The sequence below is a fragment of the Jaculus jaculus genome, chromosome 12, assembly GCF_020740685.1.
Source record: "Jaculus jaculus isolate mJacJac1 chromosome 12, mJacJac1.mat.Y.cur, whole genome shotgun sequence".
Classification (NCBI taxonomy): Eukaryota; Metazoa; Chordata; class Mammalia; order Rodentia; family Dipodidae; genus Jaculus; species Jaculus jaculus.
This window is the reverse complement of record NC_059113.1, coordinates 39,894,515-39,919,042: the sequence shown is the minus strand read 5'-3', so window position 1 is coordinate 39,919,042 and position 24,528 is coordinate 39,894,515. Positions and strand designations below refer to the sequence as shown.

The window sequence follows — 24,528 nt, the reverse complement described above, 5'->3', positions numbered from 1 at the left end:
ATAAAAATAAAAGATAAGTATTATGAATGAGACAAGCCTGAAAAAAGAGTATATATCATAATACTCCATCTATACAAAATTTAAGAGAATGCAAACTAATCTCTAGTGACAGAAAGCAGACATGTGCCTGTGTGAGCATGGTGTGATGGGGCAAGGGTATATATTATGAAAGGTCATAAACTTTTGGCAGGTGATGTAAATGTTTATTATTATTATTATTATTATTATTATTATTATTATTATTTTCAAGGTAGGGTTTCGTTCTAGCCCAGGCTGACCTGGAATTCATCATGTAGTCTGAGGGTTGCCTTGAACTAGCAGAGATCCTTCTACCTCTGCCACCTGAATGCTGGGATTAAAGACATATGCCACCACACCCAGCTCATGTTCATCATTTTGATTGTGGAGATAAAATCCAAATTCAATAAATTTTATACTTTACATATGCGTAGTTTATTGTACATCAACTATACTTCAGTAAAAATGATGGAAGAGTTATATAGAGAAGTTCAAGTGAGCAGGTTAGCAGGTTAGTACTTACTATGGATTCTAATGCAAAAATCTACCAAGTATCATGAATTTAGTAATGATATGTGTGATGGATTGAGCCAGAAGATGGGAATCCACTGGGAAATCATGCTTAGTATCACAGATTTCTAATAAATGATCCTTTGTTCCTGCCACATAATCCTGGGACTAGAAGACATTGCAGTGTTCCACTTAGCTTTCTTCTAAGAAGTCATCTGTAAAAAGTTAGCTTAGGAAGGAATCTTGCAGATGGAAATCTACTCTCCATCCTCCAACTAGAAGGACTCATAGCACCCTTTTATCTAGGGCTCAGTTCTTTATAATATTGTAACTACTGGTGAATGAGTGCTGGGCTGTGGGTCCAGCCATGAGGTGAGATTCAGGTGGGCTTATGACCCCTGAGGTGTGCCAAGGTAGTCTAAACTGCCTTCCCTGGTTGTCAGCAAAGATAGGGAAGGACAGGTCTGCAAACAGGCTGGAGGCTCAGGGCATGTCTCAATGTCTCAGTCAGTACCTATAGCCCAGGTGGCCCTGGGCATGGAGCTGAGGGTTACAGGCTATATGTTGGTAGTCACATCTGCTCTTCCTCTGTGTCCAGGTGGATCACTATGCCTTGCTGTCCACTTTGCAGCTGATGTACACGGTGGGATACTCCCTCTCCCTTATCTCCCTCTTCCTGGCTCTCACCCTCCTCTTGTTTCTTCGGTAAGTAGAATGACGCGATCAGGTGTGTACCATGTAATTTTCTCAATGGCTACTTCTAGAAGGCAGTAGAAGATTTGGATAATCAGAGCTGGAAGCTTGAGATTCTCAAGTATACCCGCCTCATAGAATTGTGACTTCCTGTGTGGGGCATTGGAAAGCCAGTTGAGGTACAGACAGAGCTTGCATGCAGGGCTTTGGGCACTGCCTCTGTGTTCCTAGAGTTCACATACATTAGCACAGTAGCACAGTCTCACCCCAGCTCCACCGGAGGCATACATTATCTTCATAGAAGAGAGAACTTCTCCAGCAAGCGAGTGGCAGACCTAGGATTTTAGTGCAGTGCCTTTGACCAGTCGTTAGCTGTCAGTCGTTGAAGTTCTTCCTCCTAGCACATCACATGCATGAAGTCATTCAGTTCTCTTAATTTGACTTAAGATTAATTCTAATTATAGATTTGTTGCCATTTTATAAGTGAGTTTGCTGAAAGATGGCATGATTAAACAACTTGCCTAAGACCACATAGCTGGTGGGACACAGCGCCATGGTCCAAACCAAGCAGTGTAGGGTCTGAGCATTTCCATTTCAATGCCCTCTTTCACAACCAAAACACCAGTGCATTTTACTAGATCATATTTTTAGGCATCAAGGAAGATATTTAAGGACCCACCGGGGATCCTTCCAAGGCTGCCCTGCAGTTGCAGCTCATTCAGTAACATCTGTGACTGTAACATGGAGAAAAGGACACTCAGCACTGATGCTGGGGTCCTGAATGGAGATGTGGGAACCTAGGTGCCCATTCCAGAACTAATCTCCATTTGGGCTGTGCTGGACCCAGGTTTGATCTCATTTCTTTACCCGATTCAAGATTCTTCCATGGCTCCAGGAGCAGAGGCATGGCATCTGCCTCACTGGAGAACGATTCGTAAGCCATGGCAGAGTTCTTGCTCACGTCTGCTGACTACACACAAGCTCCTGCTTCCACACACCTTCCCCAAGTGCCAAGTCCAGCCCAGGAGGAAATAACTGCCAGCTCAGTGGGAAGTAGCTTCAGCAGAGCCTGGCTTGACCAGGTGTCTCTTTTGTCTGAGCCTTCTGCCCTCAAATATCCCCCAGTATAGTTAAGGAGGAGTCATATATCACAAAACACAAACAAGGAACCATTGCAAGTCCTTTTCAGAAGTTAAAAAAATTAATAATAGATCCAAAGCAAGTAGGATGTGGTAGGTGCCACACAGAGAGCGAGCACAGCGGTAGAAAAGATGCTTCTGTCTAAAGTGATGGTGTCACATCAGCCTGTGTGGCAAAGAGCTAGCAGGAGACCCCAGGGAGAAGGAAAGAGAGCTGACGCTTTTCTGGAGACTTATAACGTGCATTCTATATGAAATAATGGGTGTAACAACTCCTCCCCAGCAAGCCCGTGAGAGATAACTGCTTCTCAGAGGTAGCAGAGCCTTGGAGAGCCAGACCTTGGCCTTAGAGCTTCTGGGTCTGATCCTCAGCTTTGCCATTTATAAAATCAAGGTAACAAAGGGTGCCCACTCTTCCAGTGGTGACAAGAGTGAGTATGACACAAGTCCCTCGACAGGTGAATGGACAGGGCATGACTTGGCAGGATGACACACACCTTTAATCCCAGCACTCAGGAGGCAGAGGTAGGAGGATCACCATGAGTTTGGGGGCAGCCTGGGACTGCAGAATGAGTGCCAGGTCGGCCTGAGATAGACTGAGACCTTACCTCAAAAAGAAGGCCAAGGGCTGGAGAGATGGCTTAGCGGTTAAGCGCTTGCCTGTGAAGCCTAAGGACCCCGGTTCAAGGCTCGGTTCCCCAGGTCCCACGTTAGCCAGATGCACAAGGGGGCGCACGCGTCTGGAGTTCGTTTGCAGAGGCTGGAAGCCCTGGCGCGCCCATTCTCTCTCTCCCTCTATCTGTCTTTCTCTCTGTGTCTGTCGCTGTCAAATAAATAAATAATAAAAAAAAATGAACAAAAAAAGTATTTAAAAAGAAGGCCAAAATAAAACAATCTCCTTCTGCTCCACCTGAAAACAATGTTATTTAGGGGATAATTAGTATTTTCCCATTTTATAGGAGAGAAGAAAGAATACATAATCCAGCAGTCTGGCTCTGGAGTCTCTGCCACACACACCCATTCCTAGTGACAGAGCCATGGGTGGTTAGGTGCGGACCTGTGGCTCCCAGCTATTTGTTCCTGAGGGTTCATGCTTGGTTTTGTTCTGTGCACAGGAAACTGCACTGCACCCGCAATTACATCCACATGAACTTGTTTGCCTCCTTCATCCTGCGAGCTGTGGCCGTCCTGGTAAAGGACGTTGTCTTCTACAACTCCTACTCCAGGCGACCTGACAATGAGAGAGGGTGGATGTCCTACGTGTCGGAGGTAATCCCTTCCCACCTGATGGGGCAGAAGTGGGGGTTAGAGGGCAGATGGGTGTTTTTTTCCTTGTGTCTTCAGTAGTAATGGCTTTCCTGGGATTTGTTCATATAGTTCATCACCTTTTCAAATTTGTTGGCACAATATTGTTGATGGCATTTGATCTAATAAAAGACATTTAAGGGTTGGAAAGATGGGTCAGCAGTCAAGGTGTTTGCTTGCAAAACCTGACAGAAGGGTTCATTTCCCTAGTACCCACAGAAAGCCAGATGCACAAAGTAGTGCACATGTCTGGGGTCCATATGCAGTGCAAGAGGCTTTGGCACTCTCATTCTCTCTGTCTCTTTCTCCCTCTCCTTCTCTCTCTGTCTCGCCTTGCAAATAAAAAAAAAAATTGAGTATACAATGTCTTCACATTTCTGACTCAATGTCATCCATTTTTGGCCTTAGTTGCTTGTATATGTGCTGTATTTCAGTACTTGGTCTTCAATACAAGAACTTTCTCAACTTTATTGGACTTTTCAAGAAATAAACCTTTGGCCATGTTGGTCTTTTTTAGTTTGTGTTTTCATTTTCACTTATTTCTACTTTTATTGGTATTATTTTCTTCCATATACTTTGGGTTGAATTTGCTATTGTTTTGTCTCTTCTACTATCTTATGATACTTGACTTTCAGCCTTTTCATTTTTAAATAATTGCATGTAAAGGCTGTAAGTTTTATTCCAGGTTTGGTCTTAGACACACAATGTGAGTCTTAACATACAGCATTTTTCTTACATTCATTAAAGGAAAAATTTCTAATTTCTCTTGTAATTTCTTCTTTGGCCCGTGAGTATAAATCAGTTGTGTGATTTCCAGTGATAAAGGAGATTTCTAGTTATCGGCTTCTAGCTTAGTTAATTGAGATAAGTGAACAGATCCTTTAGTGTTTCCATAAGGGCTTTGCTGATGGTGAATTCTCTCTGCTTTTGTTTCTCTAAAATGTCTAGAATGTTAAGGACTAGGCTGGTCTTTTAAAGCTGCATGGAACCTTCTTGCCAACCTCTCTGGGTGGCCAGAAGGATTCAAGAGAGGTAGAACAGGGGGAGGGTGGTGACTGGGAAGGCCCTGGTAGGCCCACTTGGCATCCAAGTACTAGCAATGCCAGGACTCACCATGCCTTCTGCATCCTGCAGATGTCCACTTCTTGCCGCTCCGTCCAAGTCCTCCTGCACTATTTCGTGGGTGCCAATCATCTGTGGCTGCTGGTTGAAGGACTTTACCTCCATGCACTGCTGGAGCCCACTGTGCTTCCTGAGAGGCGGCTGTGGCCCAGATACCTGGTGGTGGGTTGGGGTGAGTGACATGATTCCCAGCCTCCTTTGCTAGGGACCTATGAAAGCATGAGATGGGGCTGGTGTGATGGCTCAGTAGTAAAGCACTTGCTGTGGAAGCATGAGGACCTGAGTGTGGATCCCCAGGCCTTGTATAAATGTTCAGTGGGCTGCTGCCTGTAATCCTGAGAGATGGAGACAGGAAATCCCTTGGCTAGTTGGCCAGCTAGACTAGTTAAATCAGTGTGCTCTGGGTTGAACTAATAGAGCCTGCCTCAGTAAATTTAGTGGAGAGCTACTGAAGAAAATGCTTTACATCAATCTGTGGCCAACATACACACACACACACACACACACACGGTGTGGGTGGGTGACCTGGCAGAGCCTTTGGTTTTGTTTATAGCTATAAATCCAAATTGAAAAACAATTTCTGGATCAGATAATTTCTCAGCAACTAGAGTCCCAGAATAGAAGTGTGTGTTGGGGAGGGAGAGGGGAGAATGTCTGTACTGCACACATTCATACATATATGCTCATACACAGATTTTGTATGCCAAATGTACACATTAAAAAGTGGAAAGATCTTTGATGAAATCAGATAACAACTTTTTACTGTTTCCAATTGCATTAGTCAGCTCAAGCGCTTATAACAAAATACCGGTGTGTCTTAAACAACAGACGTTGATTTCTCATGCTTCTGAAGGCTGGGAAGTCAAACATGGTTGGGTTCGGATGGTGTTCAGAGAGTTGCTTTCTGGGCAAGACAGAAAGCAAGACTTCTAGTGTCTTTTTATAAGGGCATTGATCCCTCATGAAGACCTCACCAAAGCCTAGCTGACTTCCCAAATCCCCATCACCAAATATCACCACATTGGGAGAATGCTTTCAACATAGGGATTTTGGGAGGACACAGTTAGTCTATATCACCAGGTCATCAAGATGAGTTTTTTGCCTTTTCTAAAATTGTATTTTATATATATATACACACACACACACACACACACACACACACACACACACACACGTTTGCAAGGAGAGAGAGAGAGAACGAGAATGGCCATGTGCCAGGGCCTCTTGCCGCTACAAACAACCTCCAGATGCTTGCACCATTTTGCACATTTAGTTTTACATGGGTACTGGAAAACTGAATCTGGATCCAGCAAGCTTTGTAACTGCTGCTGAGCCATCTCTTCAGCCCAAGATGAGGGTTTTTTTTTTTTTTTTTTGAATCTTAAAAACATGAGTGAAAGTATTCCAATCTGGACCTGTTATCTCCATAAGCACTTGGTTAATTGGATGCTTCAGGATTCAGAGAAAATAGCCTGAGCCTGAAGGAAATTTTGGCCAAGGCTGTCGTATTTATTCTAAACTGCTTTGTGACAGCTGGAAAAGCCCTCCTCGCTCGGGCCTGGCTTCTCTGAATGCGGGATAGTGGGTGGGCCAGCACAGTCCACCATTCGGGGCTTGGCTGGCGTTCATTTAACCTGCTGTGCTCATGGGGCTAGGGTGGGAGGCAGACAGTTTTAGCCAACCAGTTACCTTTTCTGTTTTCTCCGCAGCATTCCCCGTGCTGTTTGTTGTCCCTTGGGGTTTTGCACGTGCACACCTGGAGAACACAGGGTAGGTCATTCACCTTGCTTTAGTCTTCCATGAACCGGGAATTCCCAAGTATAAGTCATCACACCATTTTCCCAAAGAGATTATCCATCTCCTCCTACTTTGTCCTTCTGGAGTATAACTAAAAATACAGGCAAATAAGCAAAGGTCTTACAGTAGTTGATTAATTTATTTGTTTAGATTAGTTGTATAGATCAGCCGTGATGCTGAGTATGTAAGGACAGAGCACGGAAATAATTATCACAGCATTGTTCACATGAGAAAAACAAGCATAAAAACAAGCAAGTCTGAATGCTAATCAATATAAAAATCGTTAAACAAGTTGTGGCACATTGTGTGAATATTAACAAATATAGACAAACCCAAGTTAAATTTTATCATTTGATTTTTAGGAACTGAATCTCCGGAAATATTTTAAACCTGTGGCTGAATAATGTGTGTTGTGTGATCTTATTTATTTATCTTAATAATCACCACCCAAACTACATACACCACACACACACACACACACACACACACACACACACACACACATATACACACACGTTATGTGTAAATGATATGTGAAATTAGAAAGGAAACAAACTGCTTTTGTTGATGAAATAGATAAAAATCTGTAGTTAAGGACTAAAGTTCATGTTTACATGGAGAAAAGTGTGGAAGGCTCCAGGCACTGAGCAGCTAACACTGAAGATCAGTGTTAATAGTACCAGTCATGGTGCAAAGGGTTTTCGTCCCCACCTCTCAGGGGGATGACTGGGAGACAAGAGGTCCTGAAGGCAAGCATGCTTCTTCCATAGGGAGTGAGGCTGACATCAGCCTCATCTCATTTTTCTCTCCCCCGTCTGCTCTTGTCTTAAGGTGCTGGGCAACGAATGGGAATAAGAAAATCTGGTGGATCATCCGAGGACCCATGCTGCTTTGTGTAACAGTAAGGACCACCACACCCACCTCTGATCTGCGCTCAGCAGCTGCGGGGACCTTCCCTTTATCCCATTCCTGCCCCCAAATTCTCTGGTCCATGAGAAGGAGAAGCTAAAGTATGAGCAGTTTCTGTTGAAGGAGAGATCAAAACCCTCTTGTTCTGGTTCAAGACCCACCTGTAGGGTCGCACTCTAAGCTTCCTTTTGTCTGGGCCTTCAGACCCACGTGGGCACCTGAACTCAGCCCTGGAATTTTATACTAAATGGCTATAGTGATGACAAGGGTGCCTCTGGTCATGGACAAGCCAAACAATAGCAAACTATCTGCTTTTATTTTTTGTTTGCTTGAGAAAGGATCTTGCTATGTAGCCTTTGCTGGCTTGGTACTTGCTATGTACCTCAAACTCATGGCAATCCTTCTGCCTCCACCTCCTGAGATTATAGATTTGAACCACCATGCCTGGTTCACTTTGTATCTTAGTGCCATTAGTAGGTGGGAGAAAGAAATCAAAGAAGCTACTTTCAGAGGAGAAAAACTTACAATCAATATTAGTACAAAGCAGTCGTGGGTGATAAAATGGTTGCTGCTCTGCGACCTTGAGAAGGAAGAGTTTTGATTTGCCCAGGATATTTTTGATGAAAAGAGATGGCTGATCTAGAGTCATAGACCCATTCAGGTCAATGCTTCTTAAACTGTTTCCATTTGCAACTTCGTTTGTGCCCAAGAAAATTTTATGTGATCCTGGGTGTAAAGGCATATAAAATAAGCATACAAATCAAGCATCTTCTAACAGTAAGTCATAATGAAATTTATTTGAAGGTAATTTTTGGTATGCACATATTTTTACTATTTATTAAAAACAAAAGCAAATTTTCATACTAATGAGGTAGATATGCTTACCTATTTGTAAAAATATTTTTATTTTTATATTTATTTATTTATTTATTTGACAGAGAAAGAGAGAGAATTAATGGGTGTGCCAGGGCCTCCAGCCACTGTAAACGAACTCCAGATGTGTGTGCCCCCTTGTGCATCTGGCTAATGTGGGTCCTGGGGAATCAAACCTGGGTCCTTTGGCTTTGCAAGCAAATGCCTTAACCGCTTAGCCATCCCTCCAGCCTGTATTTTTTAATTTAATTTTTAATTATTTATTTATTTGAAAGAGAGAAAGAGGCAGAGAGAGAGAAAAAGGAAGAGAGAGAGAGAATGGGTGCTCCAGGGCCTCCAGCCCCTGCAAACGAACTCCAGATGCATATGTCCCCTTGTGCATGTGGCTTACATAGGACCTGGAAAATCGAACCAGGATCCTTTGGCTCTGCACGCAAACACCCTGACCGCTAAGCCATCTCTCCAGCCTCATGCCTGCTTATTTTTATGTTAAGAATTAAATCTTGGCTGAATATTTGATATTATAGGGTACAAAGTTTCTTCAGTGTTCAGAATTGATAAGTAGTTTGATTTTATAAAAAATAATGATTGGGATGATGCTTTCCATAAACTTGTATTCCAGGAGTATATTTAGGGCTATTTCAGAAATTATATCCCAATCCTAAATCAAAATTTATTTAGTGAATTTCTAATGATACTCAAGTCAGCAACTCAAATGGCAATTTTAAAAATCAAACATTTTAACACAATGCAATCCAAAGTTGAGCTAATTTTTTTTTTTTCGAGGTAGGGTCTCACTCTAGTCCAGGCTGACCTGGAATTCACTATGTAGTCTCAGGGTGGCCTCAAACTCATGACGATCCTCCTACCTCTGCCTCCCGAGTGCTGGGATTAAAGGCATGTGCCCCCATGCGTGGCTAAGATGAGTTAATTTGATATTTACATGCTGAGTAATGATTGTAGGAAAATGTTTCAAGCCTTTGCTTTCTGGTATTGAACCATGATGTTTCTGTAAGTGCAGAAAAGTTTTGTGAGGTGAAGTGCAAACACTATAGTTCATAACATACAATAGTCTTGAATCTGAGCTATTTCGGCCCTTCATTGGCATTTTGGCCTGATGGTGTGTGTGTGCAGAGAGCAGCTGCTGTGTGTTCCGAACCAGGGCCCCAGAGGAACTGCATGTTGTGACTGACCTGAGCCAGGGCTTCCAGCCGATTACTCACGTGCTTGATTTTGAGCTAAGATCTGGTCGCTGCATTTCAGAAACCTTGTACTGTTGCCTAATTTTTCATGACTCCCGCATTCAGTTTTATGACCCTCTATGGTGTTGTGACCAACAGTTTACAAAGCTGGGGGCATGAGAATGAAATTTGTCAAAAAAAAAAAAAAAATCTTGAGGGGAGGTTCAGGGAGTTAGCCAACAATGGGGAGGGTAATTTCTGAATGCTTTCTGGATACCCGGCACTGTATTCCATTCCTTCTCCAAGGGATTGCTGGGTGGCCTATTTTTCTCTTTTGGGTAGATACCATGGTTTCATGACAGAAGAACAGCTAGTTTTCATGGAAGACTGTCAGTATTTATCAATAATGCAAGGCAGTGCTCTGTTCCGACCTGCCTATAACCTGTAAGGAAGGATGTGCATAGAAATGTCAAGAACACTGAAGGTATGGAAGAGCCCTGACTGAAAGGGCTGCTTCACCTTTGGCATGGGAAGTGGCATGTGTGCGCTGGAATCTTTTCCCTGTGGTCACTGGACAATTGGCTGAGAGTGAATGTTCCAAGTGAGGTCAACCACACACGTCCCGCTCCGTCTGTGAGCCCTGCCTCACCACTGCCGTCGCTTCCTCGTCCTCAATCCTCTCCCCTCTGGCCACACTACCTCGCCAGCATCTACCTCCCCAGTCAGCTCCATCATTGCCTGGTAACAGTTACTGAGCACAGCCTACATTCCAGCACCAGCTCTAAGTACCTTGAGTCAATGAACTCAATTCTCCCAACAACCTAGGAGGTTGAGGTGCAATTTTATATTTATGTTATTGTGCGAACCTGAAAAGATGAGAAATTATTTGCCTACAGTTGCAGAATCAGTTAAGTGGGAGCTGGATTTCAGCCCAAATGGTCTAGCTGGGTGACAGCTGGCACCTGTAACTATGTCCCTGTGCTGCTGCTCAAAATATACTTATTGCCACTGGGTCCTGCGCCTGAGTACTGATAGCTGCAGGCTCTTTTGCGCATCATTTCCTTGCTTCACACTCTCCCTGACCCTCAGCTGCTTTTGTCCACCATCTTTTCCATTGGTAGCGCGGAACTCCTCCTTTGAGCATTCGGTCAAGGCCAGCTTGTCTGTGCTTGCTGCCCCTGGACACCCACCTCGCAAGTAGAAATGTTCACACCCGCCTTTGCATTCCTCGGGATTCCATACTTCCTGGCTTCTGCTCCAGCTCCAACACACTTCAAGTATTTGTTCAAAACCCTCTTGCTGCTACTATAAGTGATACATTCTATTCAATTAGGCAGCCATAGGTAGGTCCTTGGTAGACGTATTTAATGAACATTTGGGACCCATTCCAAGGTCCATGGGGGTTCTTGCTAACCAGGCAGAATAAATTGGGAGAGAAGATACAACCTTTCTTTTAGATGGAGATTAGGCGTGGTCCATTTGGATCTCCAATGTTTACTGGGCAATTTTCTAGAAGCTATATGTCATTATTTTCAAACACATTGCTCCTGGAATCCTCTGGCTGTCTTTAATAATTTTGGGGGTAATGAGTCTCACACTCATGTTTCATTGATTGCAGACATGGCCTAGAGAGCCTAATTTGCTGCTGGAGTTGAAAAGCATTTTGCTATGCCTTTGTTCTTTAAAGAGCAGCACTGGCATCAGTATCTGATGTGCTTGTTATCAAATTCAGATTCTCCTCATTCCCACCCCCACCTGGATCAGAATCTGAATTGTGATAAGACGCCCAGGCTTGGACGCTTAGGAAAATATGTGGAACTCTGAACCCCTCAACATGTTGTCATGGAGGATGGACAGAGAGAAGAATGACTTCAAAATCATAGAGACCAGGGTGCACTGTGTGTATACACAGTGTGGAGGTTGACAAAAGAGTAAAAATTAATAAAAGAAGAAAAGAAATGAAACTCTGTCTACTACTGTGGCTCTCAAAACTTTCTGTGCCTTAGAAGCACCATGATGGATTAGACTAGTGACAACAGAAATGCTGGGACCCAGGAAGCTGTTATTTTATTAATTATATTTTACTTATTTAAGAGAGAGAAAGAGAGAGAGAGAGAGAGAGAGAGAGAGAGAGAGAGAGAGAGAATGAGCATGCCAGGGTATCCAGCCACTGCAAACAAACTCCAGACACATGTGCCCCTTGTGCATCTGGCGTACGTAGGTCCTGGAGAATCGAACCAGGATCATTTGGCTTTGCAGGCTAATGCCTTAACTGCTAAGCCATCTCTCCATCCCCACAGCTATTATTTTAAAAGCTCTCCAATGACTTATGCATGACCAGGGCTGGAATCCCCTGCTGTAGACATGGCTGCTCAGTCCTCCATGGCTGGCTGCTCAGCAGACTAGTTTCTATCTTTTCTTCTTAGTTCCTGGAGTGCAAATCACTTCTACCAGGACAGAGAATGTCCTTTGTCTTCTCATGTTGGAATGACTTTTACATTTACTGTTTTCACAGCATCAGGTATGGTTGTCTTGACCTTGGCTCGGCAGGGGCTCCTTATCATCCTATCCAATCCTTCTCTTTCTCCTGCTCGTTCCACCCAGCAAATGATGCCATCACTTATCAGTAGGCACCCAAGCCACAGATCTTTTTTTTCTAAATTTTTTATTTTCATTGACAGGCAGATAGAGAGAGAAAATGGGCATGCCAGGGCCTGCAGCTACGGCAAATGAACTCCAGATGCGTACATTCCCTTGTGCATCTGACTAATGTGGGCCCTGGGGAACTGAGCCTCAAACCGGGGTCCTTAGGGTTCACAGGCAAGCACTTAACTGCTAAGCCATTTCTCCAGCCCCCCCAAGCCACAGATCTTGGTGTCTTCCAGCTTCTACCTTCTTCCTTTCTGGAACATCCACACGGTCATGTCCTCTGAAGAGCCTTCAAGTCCCCTCCTTAATGCCACACTTACTGCTCCTGTCTAGTCCTCTTGGGCAGACCTCTACAAAAACCTCTTTGCCTCCTGTGCCTTTGTTCTTATTCCTGGAAATCCAGCCTCCGTAGTGCAGCCTCACTAGATGATTACACAGGCCATTCAATTCATATTCTCTTCAGTGGAGTTAACAGACTTGCTGGAATGAATGCCCATGTGGGTGGATTTTTTGAGTCAATGAATCAAATGAACTGTCTGTCAACTTTATAAAAGTATGAAGTAAAAAGAGACATTTATCATACTAATAACTGTGGGCTAACTCCACAATGCACGACCCATTTACATTAACAAGGAGGGTCCGATGGGAGGGGGTAGATCATGGATGAGCCTAAACAATGGTACCAAACTGCCTGTATTTGCTGAAAAGAAAACTAATACATTAAATTTTAAAAAATGCAAAAAAAAAAAAAAAGAAAAAACACTCAATCCCTCTAGTTCAATTTTCTCCAGCAATCTAAGAACACGGGAACACTGAGAAACGGGTAAAATCCATTTTCATTTTCTTCATCTCTTTTTAGGTCTTCTGCTCCACCAGGAACTAGGGGTCTCCCTGTAGCTCTAGGTCTCCTGAGGCATCTCCTCACTAACACACCAATCGCTTGTAAAGAGTTAAAGTGGGCAAGCTTTGTCTGCCCTGCCCCATCTTCTGCTTACCTTGGCGGCATCCTAGCTTCTGCTTTCCATGGAGATAGTAATCAGATCACAGACTGCAGTTGTCATTGCTGTGGAAAATGATTGAATTTGAATGAAAGGGGGGAAACCGTCCTCTGTCTTCTCCTAGCCATGTCTGATTTTCCAGGGAGCTCATGCTTATCAGCAGAGCTCTGGAGAAAGAGTGCTTTGGTCCTAAAGGAGGAACTTTAAAGGTAGGCTTTTATTTATTTAATTTTTTGTTCACATGGCAGGCCGAAGGAGCTGGGTGTAGGAGAGGTAGAAGAGTTCAGGTATATGCTCCTGAGCTCCTGCCAATGCTAGCAATACCTCTGCAAGCCTGAAGGTCTAGATCGGTGTATATTGAAGTTCGGTTTTACAACACCTGTCACCAAGAATGCAACACTTGAGAAGGCAGTTACTTCCTTTAGGACCTGGAAGATTGCCTTGTATTTTGGAGTTCTGAGAGTACCTCGCCTGGACACAGAATCCTATAGGAGTTGGACTGGTTCTCGGAAAATGCCCTCATTTATCCCTTTCCCTGCTGGAAGCTTAGAGGAGCCACAGCTCCCTGGTTAACTCTTCCTCTGTGCTTCCTCTGTGTGGCCAGTGGTGCATGCCCATTTTCTCCTGCCTGGTCTCTGGATTCACAGGCTCCTCATCCCAGCCCCTCATTTCCTAGGAGACAGCTATGGCTGAAACTCCTTGTCATTCCTCCTCCTCCCTCGCCTGTTAAGCTCACTTCGTAAGAAAAATTTGTATGTTCAACAAGTTACTAAGCCAAGCACGCAGTGTTTTTCTCTTTATGATGAAAAACAGGTATCCCATTAAAAGGGATAAACTACTTGGTTACATTTAGCGTGTATTTAAATTTTTCTGGTAGTAAATACCCTTTGGCTGGAAACCTCCATTATCCTTGCCTGAAACGCCAGCCTTTTAGCACTGGGCACCGAGTCCCTGAGACCAATGAAGCACGTAGTACCTTGGATATACTGCATTCCATAGCTTATGTTTCGATATGCAGCTAATGGATGTTCTTTCTACACAGACATTGGTGCTGTGCTGGGTCAATGTCTGTGGAGGTGTTAGTCCATTAATTGTCACCCGATGGCTCTTCTATCAGCTCTTTCTCCATTGGCTGGAGGCTTTTTTTTTTTTGAGGTAGGGTCTCACCCTGGTCCTGGCTGACCTGGAGTTAACTCTGTAGTCTCAGGGTGGCCTTGAACTCACGGCGATCCTCCTACCTCTGCCTCCCAAGTGCTGGGATTAAAGGCGTGCGCCACCACTCCTGGCTCTATGGAGGCATTTTTAAAATCTTTGCAATCTTAGAAAACATTTGCTACCAAAACCCTCTTGCAGCCCCGTGAAGAAAAGGGGAGTGACAGTTTCTTCCTGTGCATGCTGTGTGCCTCCTGTTTGTCCCTCTCGTTGACAGGCCCTGCGTGTCTTACACTGTCTCTTCCTCACACTTCATCGTTGAACTCCCTGAAATCTGGCTTGGGCTCCCTCACCATGCTGCAGCTTCTGTCAGCTGCCTCTTGTTGGTAACTGCAGTCAATTTTGCTTACAATTCTCCATAGCCTTTAAACCTTCTTAAAGTTAAAGGGTCTTGGGGCTGGAGAGGTGGCTTAGTGGTTAAGCACTTGCCTGTGAAGCCTAAGGACCCCAGTTCGAGGCTTGATTCTCCAGGACCCATGTAAGTCAAATGCACAAGGTGGTACATGCATCTGGAGTTCCTTTGCAGTGGCTGGAGGCCCTGGTGTCCCCGTTCTCTCTCTCTGTCGCTCTCAAGTAAATAAATAAAAATAAACAAAACTAATCTTAAAAAAAATAAGTTAAAGGGTCTTGCTCTAGCCCAGGGTGACCTGGAACTCACTATGTAGTCTCAAGGTGGCCTCGAACTCACGGCAATCCTCCTACCTCTGCTGAGATTAAAGGCGTGCACCACCATGCCCAGCACATCATATTCTTATTTATTAGATGCAAACAACTAAATTTAGTCTACATCTAGAGTGGAGTGAGGAGAGGAGGGGAGAAAGCCTTTGGAAGAAGTGTTAAGGAGTTTGTAGATATGTGTTATGATTTCTGTGAAAGCTGGCAATGAAAGGCTGGATTTGCCCAGTCTGAAGCGATTATAGAAGTATTCTGGGAGGTGCAGAGCATGCTGCCCAGTGAATTTAGTGTTGGCCACAGGACCTCAAAGTAGACACCAAGGGGGGCTGAGTTCTCTGCAGAAAGAGGGAGTGTGGTGTTCTTTTTAAAGGAAGGTAAGGTTGCTAACTCTCTGGACTTAATCACCAGCTCAGTCAACACCTATCTTTGTATGCTTCAGAATTACACTCATCTCGGTGCCTGCATTTCCTTGATGTGAAGCTATGGCTACCTCAGGGGGTTGTTTTGTACATTAAATGAAATGATAAAGTCCTTAGCCTAAAGCTTGTCATGACAACTAATAAATGTTACTTAATAATTGTCATCATAATGATGTCTGTCTGCCTTTCTCAGATGGCTGAGTGGTAATCCTTCCTAAAGCATAAGAATGAATTAAACGATGTTCCAAGCTCTTCCAGAGTCTTGGTTCAGAATGTCCTAGGGGCTGTGGGGATCGCCGTAAGCATTCACTCTGTGACCAGCTAAGCACCAGGGGGTTTTCATTTTCATTAGTGAGGCTGACAGCCAAGCCCAGGGGATTTTCATCTTTATAGTAGTATTACATTCATCCTTGACTTAGCTGTATCTGGTTTTTTGTTTTCAAAGGTGAATTTCTTCATCTTCCTGAAAATTCTCAAGCTCCTCATTTCTAAGCTCAAAGCCCATCAAATGTGCTTTAGAGACTATAAATACAGGTGAGTGACCTGAGGTCAGTGCTCAGCAGATTACCTTGGACATGCTGTTGTCGATGTCTTGGGAAGGGAAGAGCATGGTATTAATGGCTTTTCTTATTCCTGTGAACGAATATCTGATCAGAAGCTACTTCCAGGAGGAAGGACTTACTTAGGCTCATGGTTTGCAAGGCTCTAATCCACCATAGCTGAGAGGATGTGGTGATGGGAGCAGCTTGTAGCCATGGCAGTGACTCTGTGGCCTGGCTTGCTCACATCTCAGTGGGCCAGGAATCAGAGATACTGGGTCAGAACGAGGCAGGCTAGTAATCCTCAAGTACCTTCTCTTACAGCTCTATGTCTGCCAGCTGGGGACCAAGTGTTCACAGATGGGCCTGCAGGAGACATTTTACATTCAAAGCAGAGCAAGCACGTTGCACTGGTAGATTTGTCTCCTACAGGAAGGGGGTAAAAGAGATCCCTTCTGAAAACAGTGTTGGGGAATATGTGAGACTTTTGTCAGTGATTATGACCTTTTAACCCCATGACAGTGACATAAATGGTGATCAGTCAAGGGCACACTAATCACCCTGGAAGAAGATTGCTGAAAGGAAAGGCATATGGGACATGGAAAAGACATGTATGAAGGGAAGATAGTGACGACTTTCTTGAAGAAGGACTTGAGGCAACAGATTAAAGAACATAAGTCCAAAGAGAGTATTTTGTACATTTTATACTTTCAGAAATAAGACCACAAATGTCTAGAGTTCCAGAGAAATACATTCTCTGCATGGTCACCACTTCTTTGTATCTTGTCTTTGCTATGTGTCACCATTAGTCTTCTTTGGTGACAGCAATCCCTGTTCACAGCAAATCAGGTGATAAGCATATACTAAGATCTGCATTGCTATAAAAGTATACAAACGAATAGATGAATGGATGGATGGATGGATGGGAGGTGAGATCCCTCTTCTGTATGGCAGGTGCCTTTCATTAGAAATAGTGGGGAGGGAGCCCGTGGCAGAGGGTGTAAATGAAGGCAGCTCTAGCCTCATTTCTCAGTTTCTAAGGCTTTCCCCAGTTCTAGGATAACTGTTTTTTCATTTACCTGACACTCAGTAAATGCCTTCAGTGTGTGCCACTGTGTTGTGACAACAGGTGAATGTGAGGAGGACTTCATCCAAAGCTCCAAGGAACATTCATGCTACTTCACTAAGGACCAGGGAGTTGGTGGAGGAAAGGCAGGTTGGAGGGGCCAGCCATAACTCCGGGCTCCCTCACTGCTCTTAGGCAAGAGGTGTGGCCCCTACTAGCCTGTTTTCTGATGTATGAAACTAGTGTAATGGAAGACCCATCTTCTTTTCTTTTTTATTTTAGAGAGAGAGAGAGAGAGAATTGGCATGCCAAGGCCTCATCCACTGTAATTGAACTCCAGATGCTTGAGTCATCTAGTGTACATGTGTGATTTTGTGTTTGCTTCACCTTTGTGCATCTTACATGGGATCTGGAGAGTCAAACATGGGTCCTTAGGCTTACAGGCAAGCACCTTAACCATTGAGCTATCTCTCTAGCTCCCATATCTTGATTATTGTGACATTATTAGGCTTGAAGGAGACTGCAGATATGGGTAGCCAGCCTAATCATATGTGGAGAGCAGAATTTACTCAATATCTAGACCCCAATCCTACCTTCCTGACTCTCCCTCCAGAAGGTCTAGATGAATAAATACTCCCTGTTCAGAAATAGGCAGATATATATTCTAATCACTAGTTAGGGTTTTGACCCCCAAAATTGTAGGAACCCCTTACTCTGGGGAACTGGCCTCGTCCAGACCCCTAGGGAATCATGCTCTCTTTTCTGGCGTCTCTTGTCCAATCTCCAAGTGGCCAAACAGCCTCTTTAGCCCCTTTCCCAAGGCTTGGCCTCTCACCATTCTCTGAGAGAGGAGCTCCAAGGCCAAGCAGAGTTGCCTGGGCCCATTCAGAGAGGGCAGTCTCCTGGATAAACAAGAACCAAGACATCAAAGGTACCTCTACAAACATCACAGAGGCAAACACTTCTGTAAACAGAAACAAGGAGCAAGTCAATCCCAAGGAACTCAGAGCCTAACCCCTTCTGCTTTGTGCCCCCCCCCAGGGACCTTCCCCCTTTTTTAGACCCTCAGTGACCCCTATAATAGTTTTCTGCCCTTAATGCTTGTAAGCATCTCCAGAGCAGAAAACACACCCTTATGAGCCCTTTACTAGGTATTCTACTGAGGAGGTGTGGAATGTAGCTCCTCCACATGGGTTTCTTAGAGTTGTCCATCAAGAGGTCACACAGCCAGAGTGGAGGACCAGTAACCAGATAGATGCTCTAGTGAACTAGCACATGGAATTTTCTGATTGGATCCTAGTAAATGAGGTTTTATACAACTTCATTATCCTCTTTTCCAGTGTCCTCTCCAGAGTTACCAAAAAATGCTAAGCTTAATCTGATCATGCATCTTGATAAGTAGACAAATTTTGGGCATGACCATCATCATTCATATACATAGCCTAATGAACTTATGAACTTATATTATAAGATATAACATAAATTTAAATATGTAAAAATTAATATACACAGAGCTTCTATTATTATATGCATTCCAGTAACAAATAGACTGACTTGCACAGCCTTGGAGTGTGCAAACTTATTTGGGTGACATTGCTTAGAGAAGGATAAATTAAGACACTGGGGAGACCCACATGTCTAAGCAATGATCCAGAGTAGAAGAAAGAAAGCGTAACCCTGCTTGTCACAGAAGCTCTTCTTGGAAATACCTTTGCCCCCCTTCTCATCCTTGGTTAAGGAAAAAGTGAGAACATGGGTGCAAATCTATCCAAAGCATTCCCAGGGAAAGAGTCCTCACCTCGGAGAGTTTGCTGCTTCTGGAGGCCCTCTGTGCTCCAGAGTGGCTGAGTGATGTCTAGAGAACTTACAAAGAAGCTCAAGGACATACAGTGGACTGTTTATTCTCAAAGGCCATGGAAGTTGGGGGGTAGGAGCAGACATTCCTTCCTAAGTGCTTGCATGTCTCACGAGGTTTCCTAGCCAGAACCTCGGAAGACCCTGAAGTCCACAGGTCAGCAGGATGTTACTTGGTGAGCACACCATCAAAACAGAGTGGTTGGTGATGAAACGTCCCTGAGAACCGGCCGCTGGTTCATAGCACCATCTGCAGCTGGTTCGTTTCCCCAGCCAGCCAGCCCGCCATGGAGGTAGTGTGGATAAGTACGGAGAATTTTCTCTTTCTCTGTACTTTCCAACACAATTTGGGTTGGTTATTTAATGTTTGTCACCCCACTGTTTTTTCCATAGAGAATATGATATACAGCTTATCTCTGAAACACAGTCATGTCACCTTATTCTACTCACTGGGATAGAGATCCCTGAGGATCTATGAATACATTGGCCCAATTTTTTTCTCTTTGGAAGTAATGCTAATTCCCACATTACCAGGTTCTGGGAGGGCTGCCTACTGTCACTTCAGTGAGCCATCAAGAGACTCATCTCACAGTGCTCCCCTCCACTGGAAGTGGCACCTCTTCCATGCCCCTCCATATTTGTTGTCTGCTGGGTAAGGAGGGGGTCATGGCACCCAGCGCATCTCATGCAAAATCCAGTAGGCGCAGGCTGCCTTCAGCTCGCTGAGATTTTGAGAACTGCAAAATGTGATACTCCAGGATTGCACCCCCAGGAGTGTATTTTTGGGAAGGTTTAAATAAAACACATTTAGACCCTGCCAAAGAGGCAAGTTGCTAAAAGCTAGAGAACCTTCTGCTTTCTTAACTTTCATCCCCCGGCTTCTACCACCAGGCAAAGGAAAGAGTAAATGCCCGACTCTCTGGTTTGGACATGGGGAACTGAGGCAAACTCGAAGGGCACAAAGTGGCACACGTCTGGAGTTTGTTTGCATTGGCAAGAGGCCCTGAGTGCCCATACACACTCTCTAGAATAAAGAAATAAAAATATTTGTTAATGAATTTGCCCAAGGTTACTTTGTCAGTAGTTGGTGGCACCGCTGATTGGAACCCAGACTCTGGCACTATCCTTGTGGCCCACTGTCTTTGACTTCAGCTCTTCCCCTCCCACTGTACCAGCTATGTACCCAGAACAGATGCTCGATAAATATTTGCTGGATACTTAAGTGACTGAAACAAACTGTACCATTTAAATAAACGGGTGGTTGTGGCTGAAGACGAGGTATGCACACCATAAGGGTAAACTGCCACAGCTAGTCATGGTTTTCTTCTGGGCTGGGAACACACGTGGTACTTTTGTCTGCAGAGAAGTTAGGACAGCCCGAGCAGTGGAGAATCCTGCCCTTCGTCCACCTAGAGAGGTGGCAGTGACCAAAGTGGCTAAAGTCTCCATCAACTGACCATTCTTTACAAAAGTATCTCATACCGTGTGCAGTATAGATCCTGGAATGTGAAAAGGATGTTATTGGAAAAACAGGTGAAATTCAAATGAAGTCTGGAATTTAGCTCATACTTTTAAAAAAGTTTTATTTTTATTATTTATCTATTAAAGAGAGAAAGAGGGGGCAGGAAGAGGGAATGGGCACACCAGGACCTCTACCACTGCAAATGAACTCCAGATGCAGGTGCCACCATGTTCATCTGGCTTATGCGACTTCTAGGGAATTGAACCTGGGTCCTATTGAATGTGGGTTCTTAGATTTCGCAGGCAAGCATGTTAACTGCTAAGCCATCTCTCAGCCCTGGAATTTAGTTATTAATCTGGTTCTGGTGTTGGCTTGCTGGTTTTGACAAACATGCCATGGCCATATGATGTGATAACATTAGGGGAAACTGAGAGAAGTTTCTGTGGGAGTGCTCTGTGCCTTCCATTCTACTTTTCTAGAAATGTGAAGCTATTCCAAAATAAAAAAAAAAGTTTATTAAAAAATCTCATACTGCCATAACATGGCCTCAGAATAAATTACAGTGGATATGGACTTGCAACTTAGCATGCTGTTAAAACCCAGAGCAAGGGCCATGGATTCAAACTCTTGCCAGGACCAGGAAAGTAACACAGTGATGAAGAAGTACAGGGTGGATGGAGGCTGGAATCGCAGTTCCTCTCAAAATTGAAAGCTTCCACCTGGCTACAGCCAGTTGCCAAGCAGGAGTTTGGGCCCATGTCACCAGATTGCAAGAGATACAAATCTGGGCACCTTTGCTTAAAATCTCCCTACAATTTAAAGATAGCTCCAGTAATGGGGAAAAAATAGTCACCCTATGTCCTAAGCAAAAGTAGTCTTCAGGTCACATCCCAATCCATGCTATCATTTTGTAACCTTCAGCCAAAGGATTTTAAAAATGCTTCTATAAACTCAAACAACCCTAAGGGGTCATGGGGGTAGCTTGGTGGTACAGCATGGATTTAGCATGCATGAATCCCTAGGTTCAATCCTAAGCTAAAGGAAAAACAAAATCTCACTAGAGATATTCTTCCCTTGGGAGCAGGTCCCTGTTGCCTGCCTAAGAGACCTTGTGGGTAGATCAGGGGCAGCTGTAGACTTGAGCTTTCCTTCAGGAAAGGCACATGACCAGGACCTGTTTTTCATTTCCCCATTTATGGGCTGTCCTGAGAGTCAAGGCTCTGGGACACACAGCCCACATGGCCAGTGGAGTCTCTCCTGCATGGTGGCTTCTGCTGTTCTCCTAGGCTTTGTGTACGCTTGGGACACAAAAGTGGAGGGTGACTTGTTTTATGATGGACAATGTGTTTGAGTGGGTCCCGCTTACACAGGGCAGAGTTCGACCTTCTTGAAGTAGTTCTTCAGTTCTCCTTTTCGTGGGATGCTGGCCCAGCTGGGTCCCATCATTTCTCCCCTAATGGCCTGTTGTTGGGGAGCTTTCTCCTGTTCTGGTTCTTTAAGGAGCAACTTGGGTTAAAAATACATTGTGATCAACTAAGTGTGTATTAGACAGTAGCTTTGTTTGGTTCCTGAATATGAGTCACTTTTGCTAATGTAGTTTCAAATCAAGAAACAGCTCAATAGTAAACTACCACAATTCCCAAACTAGGCTGCTTATCAGAATCCCATGGGGAGTCTGTAAGACTCCACACTGTCCTGCAGTTTGGGTTTAGGGCATCCACACCAGAGCCCAAGAAGCTTTCCAGAGTTGTCCTTGGTGGACCGGATGGATGGGTTCCTGACCCACTAGAGATACTGAAATCCATAGATGTGTGAGTCGTGAGTCCTTTAAATAAAATGATACAGGATTTGTTTATAGCCTATGCACATCTTCCATACACTTCAAACCTCTAGATTACCTCAGTACGTAAATCAGTGTAAACTATGCATATAGTTGCTATACCGTATTGTTTAGAGACCAATGACAAGATCGTCTGTATGTGTTCAGTATAGGCACAATTGCTAAGGAGTAGGGTCAATCCACAGTTGGTTGAATGCTCCTAGGCAGAGCCCATGAACTCAGAGGACACACAGTATATGGTTTGAGGGCTCTGAAAGAATTTTAATAGTCACACTGGGATCCCCCAGTTAGGAGCACTTGGGTTCCAGCTGTGTACTTTTCATGTGGGTGGTACAAAGGAATGTTTGTCATTTTTGTGTAGACTGTAAACAACCACCAACCTCCTCGAGGCCTGTTTTATGAGGGGGATCACTTTTCCACTTCCTGCAGCTCTCTCAGTCACAAGGTTGAGCAGCAGGGCCTGGTGTAAAGTGAAAGGCTGGGATTTGCCATTTCGTATCAGTGTGACCCTGAGCAACTCATAGAGGCCCCTGCTAGCCAGACCACAGGAAGCTGGTCAAGGCTAGGAGGAGGGTGGGCCTTATGGTGGCAACCACTTGCATGAATTAACTAGCAGATAATACATTGAATCTGTGTGGTGGTTCAAATGTGAACGTCCCCCACACCCTCCAGTGTTTGTGACTAAGCTTCTTACATAGTGTCCAGCTGGTGGAGTCTTTGGGGGTTGCAGCCTTGCTGGAGGAGGTGTGTTGTTGGGGCGGACCTGGGGGTTGCTGAGTGCAGTCCCACTGTGTGCAGAGCCAGCTGTTCTTTGCTGCTGTGGATGTCTGAAGTGAGTCAGCTTCCTCCACCTTCATGAAGCTTCCCCTTGAAACTGAAGACCTGAAATAAACCCTTCCCTCCCGTAAGCTGCTGCTGGTTGGGTGTTTTGTCCCAGCAACTAGACGGTAATGACAACAATATGTAAGCAATAACATATGTGGGATGATTACTTGATTCATTCATTCATTCATTTGTTCACATGTCCTGAGCTCCATGTACAGCTATACAATGGTGACTAAGACTACAATGGCCCATAAGCGTGAAAGTGGACACTCAAAGAGACCAGGTGGAAAACCAACCCTTTATCCATATGAAAAGATCTGTAACAAAGACATGCCCAGTCCCAATATGACCCTCATAACTGTTATTTGATTGTTTGCAGATTGGCAAAATCAACACTGGTCCTCATTCCGTTACTGGGCGTTCACGAAATCATCTTCTCGTTCATCACTGATGACCAAGTACAAGGATTTTCGAGGCTCATTCGACTCTTCATCCAGTTGACACTGAGCTCCTTCCATGTAAGTAGAAGTCTTACTTTGGCCTTGGAGAAGACAAAAGCATGTGGTCTAATCAGGCCCAGAACTGAGAGGTCCTGAGGACAAGAATACAATTTTAGCCTCAACCACTTTTATTGGTGAGATTCCTTGACATAAGAAGGGTGTGCAGATGGGGAAGTGTTGCCGTGATCCTGCCAGCATGACTCAGTGACTAAGAGAAATGCTCTTGCCTTTGGGCTGTAATAGGTGGGGTGACTCATGGTCATATTAACTGTGAGTGTCAATATGAAGCCACTTATTTAGGACCTATTTTTGCTGTGTTTTCTGTAGAGCACTGTGCAAAGTGAACCTCTTTTTTTTTGCTTCAGGTGACATGTACATAGAACACAATACAACTTGGTAGGGAATAGGGAGTCCAGGCCAGGAAATGTGTGGGCTGGAACTAGAAACAAGAGGTCAGTTGTGGTTTCTGAATATCTTGCTTATCCACTGCTCGATGATCTCTGACTTAATAGCTTAAATGGGTATCAATTTTATTATTATTAATTTGGCAGGCAGGACATAGGGATTGCTAAGCACTGTCACACACACACACACAAGCTGGGTTCATTTCTGGGGCCTCATCTTCCACTATCATCTATGTTCCTTACTCCCATTTGCTCTAAGAGCCTTGACTTCCCCCACGTTCTTTTCTGTGGTTTCTACACAGGGTGATTAAACCTCCTGCCTGGCAGCTCAGAGCCCAGGTTGGCAAAGAACAGGCAATCACAAATGGGACAATCCTAGGTAGGCAAGAAATAGGCTTGGCAGACTACCTAGAAGGGTAATGAGGAGACGTGGGGGCAAAGGCTGCCAGCGTGGGCCTGCAGAAGCTCACCCACATCTCTCTGGTGGGCTGTAGGTTGTGTGCATGCCCAAGGTTGCACACGTCCTCAAGAGAGATCA

General features: G+C 44.4%; 1 protein-coding gene across 1 annotated transcript in view; it reads left to right on the top strand.

Moving 5' to 3' along the window:
* Glp2r (glucagon like peptide 2 receptor) overlaps positions 1-24,528 on the top strand; it is a 67,771-nt gene that overhangs the window by 31,151 nt on the left and 12,092 nt on the right. The window contains exons 5-11 of the mRNA XM_004663136.2: positions 1,127-1,233; positions 3,476-3,629; positions 4,800-4,959; positions 6,497-6,557; positions 7,416-7,485; positions 15,946-16,034; positions 23,466-23,604. Of these exons, the coding sequence (XP_004663193.1) occupies positions 1,127-1,233; positions 3,476-3,629; positions 4,800-4,959; positions 6,497-6,557; positions 7,416-7,485; positions 15,946-16,034; positions 23,466-23,604 (780 nt within the window). The remainder of the gene's footprint in view (positions 1-1,126; positions 1,234-3,475; positions 3,630-4,799; positions 4,960-6,496; positions 6,558-7,415; positions 7,486-15,945; positions 16,035-23,465; positions 23,605-24,528) is intronic.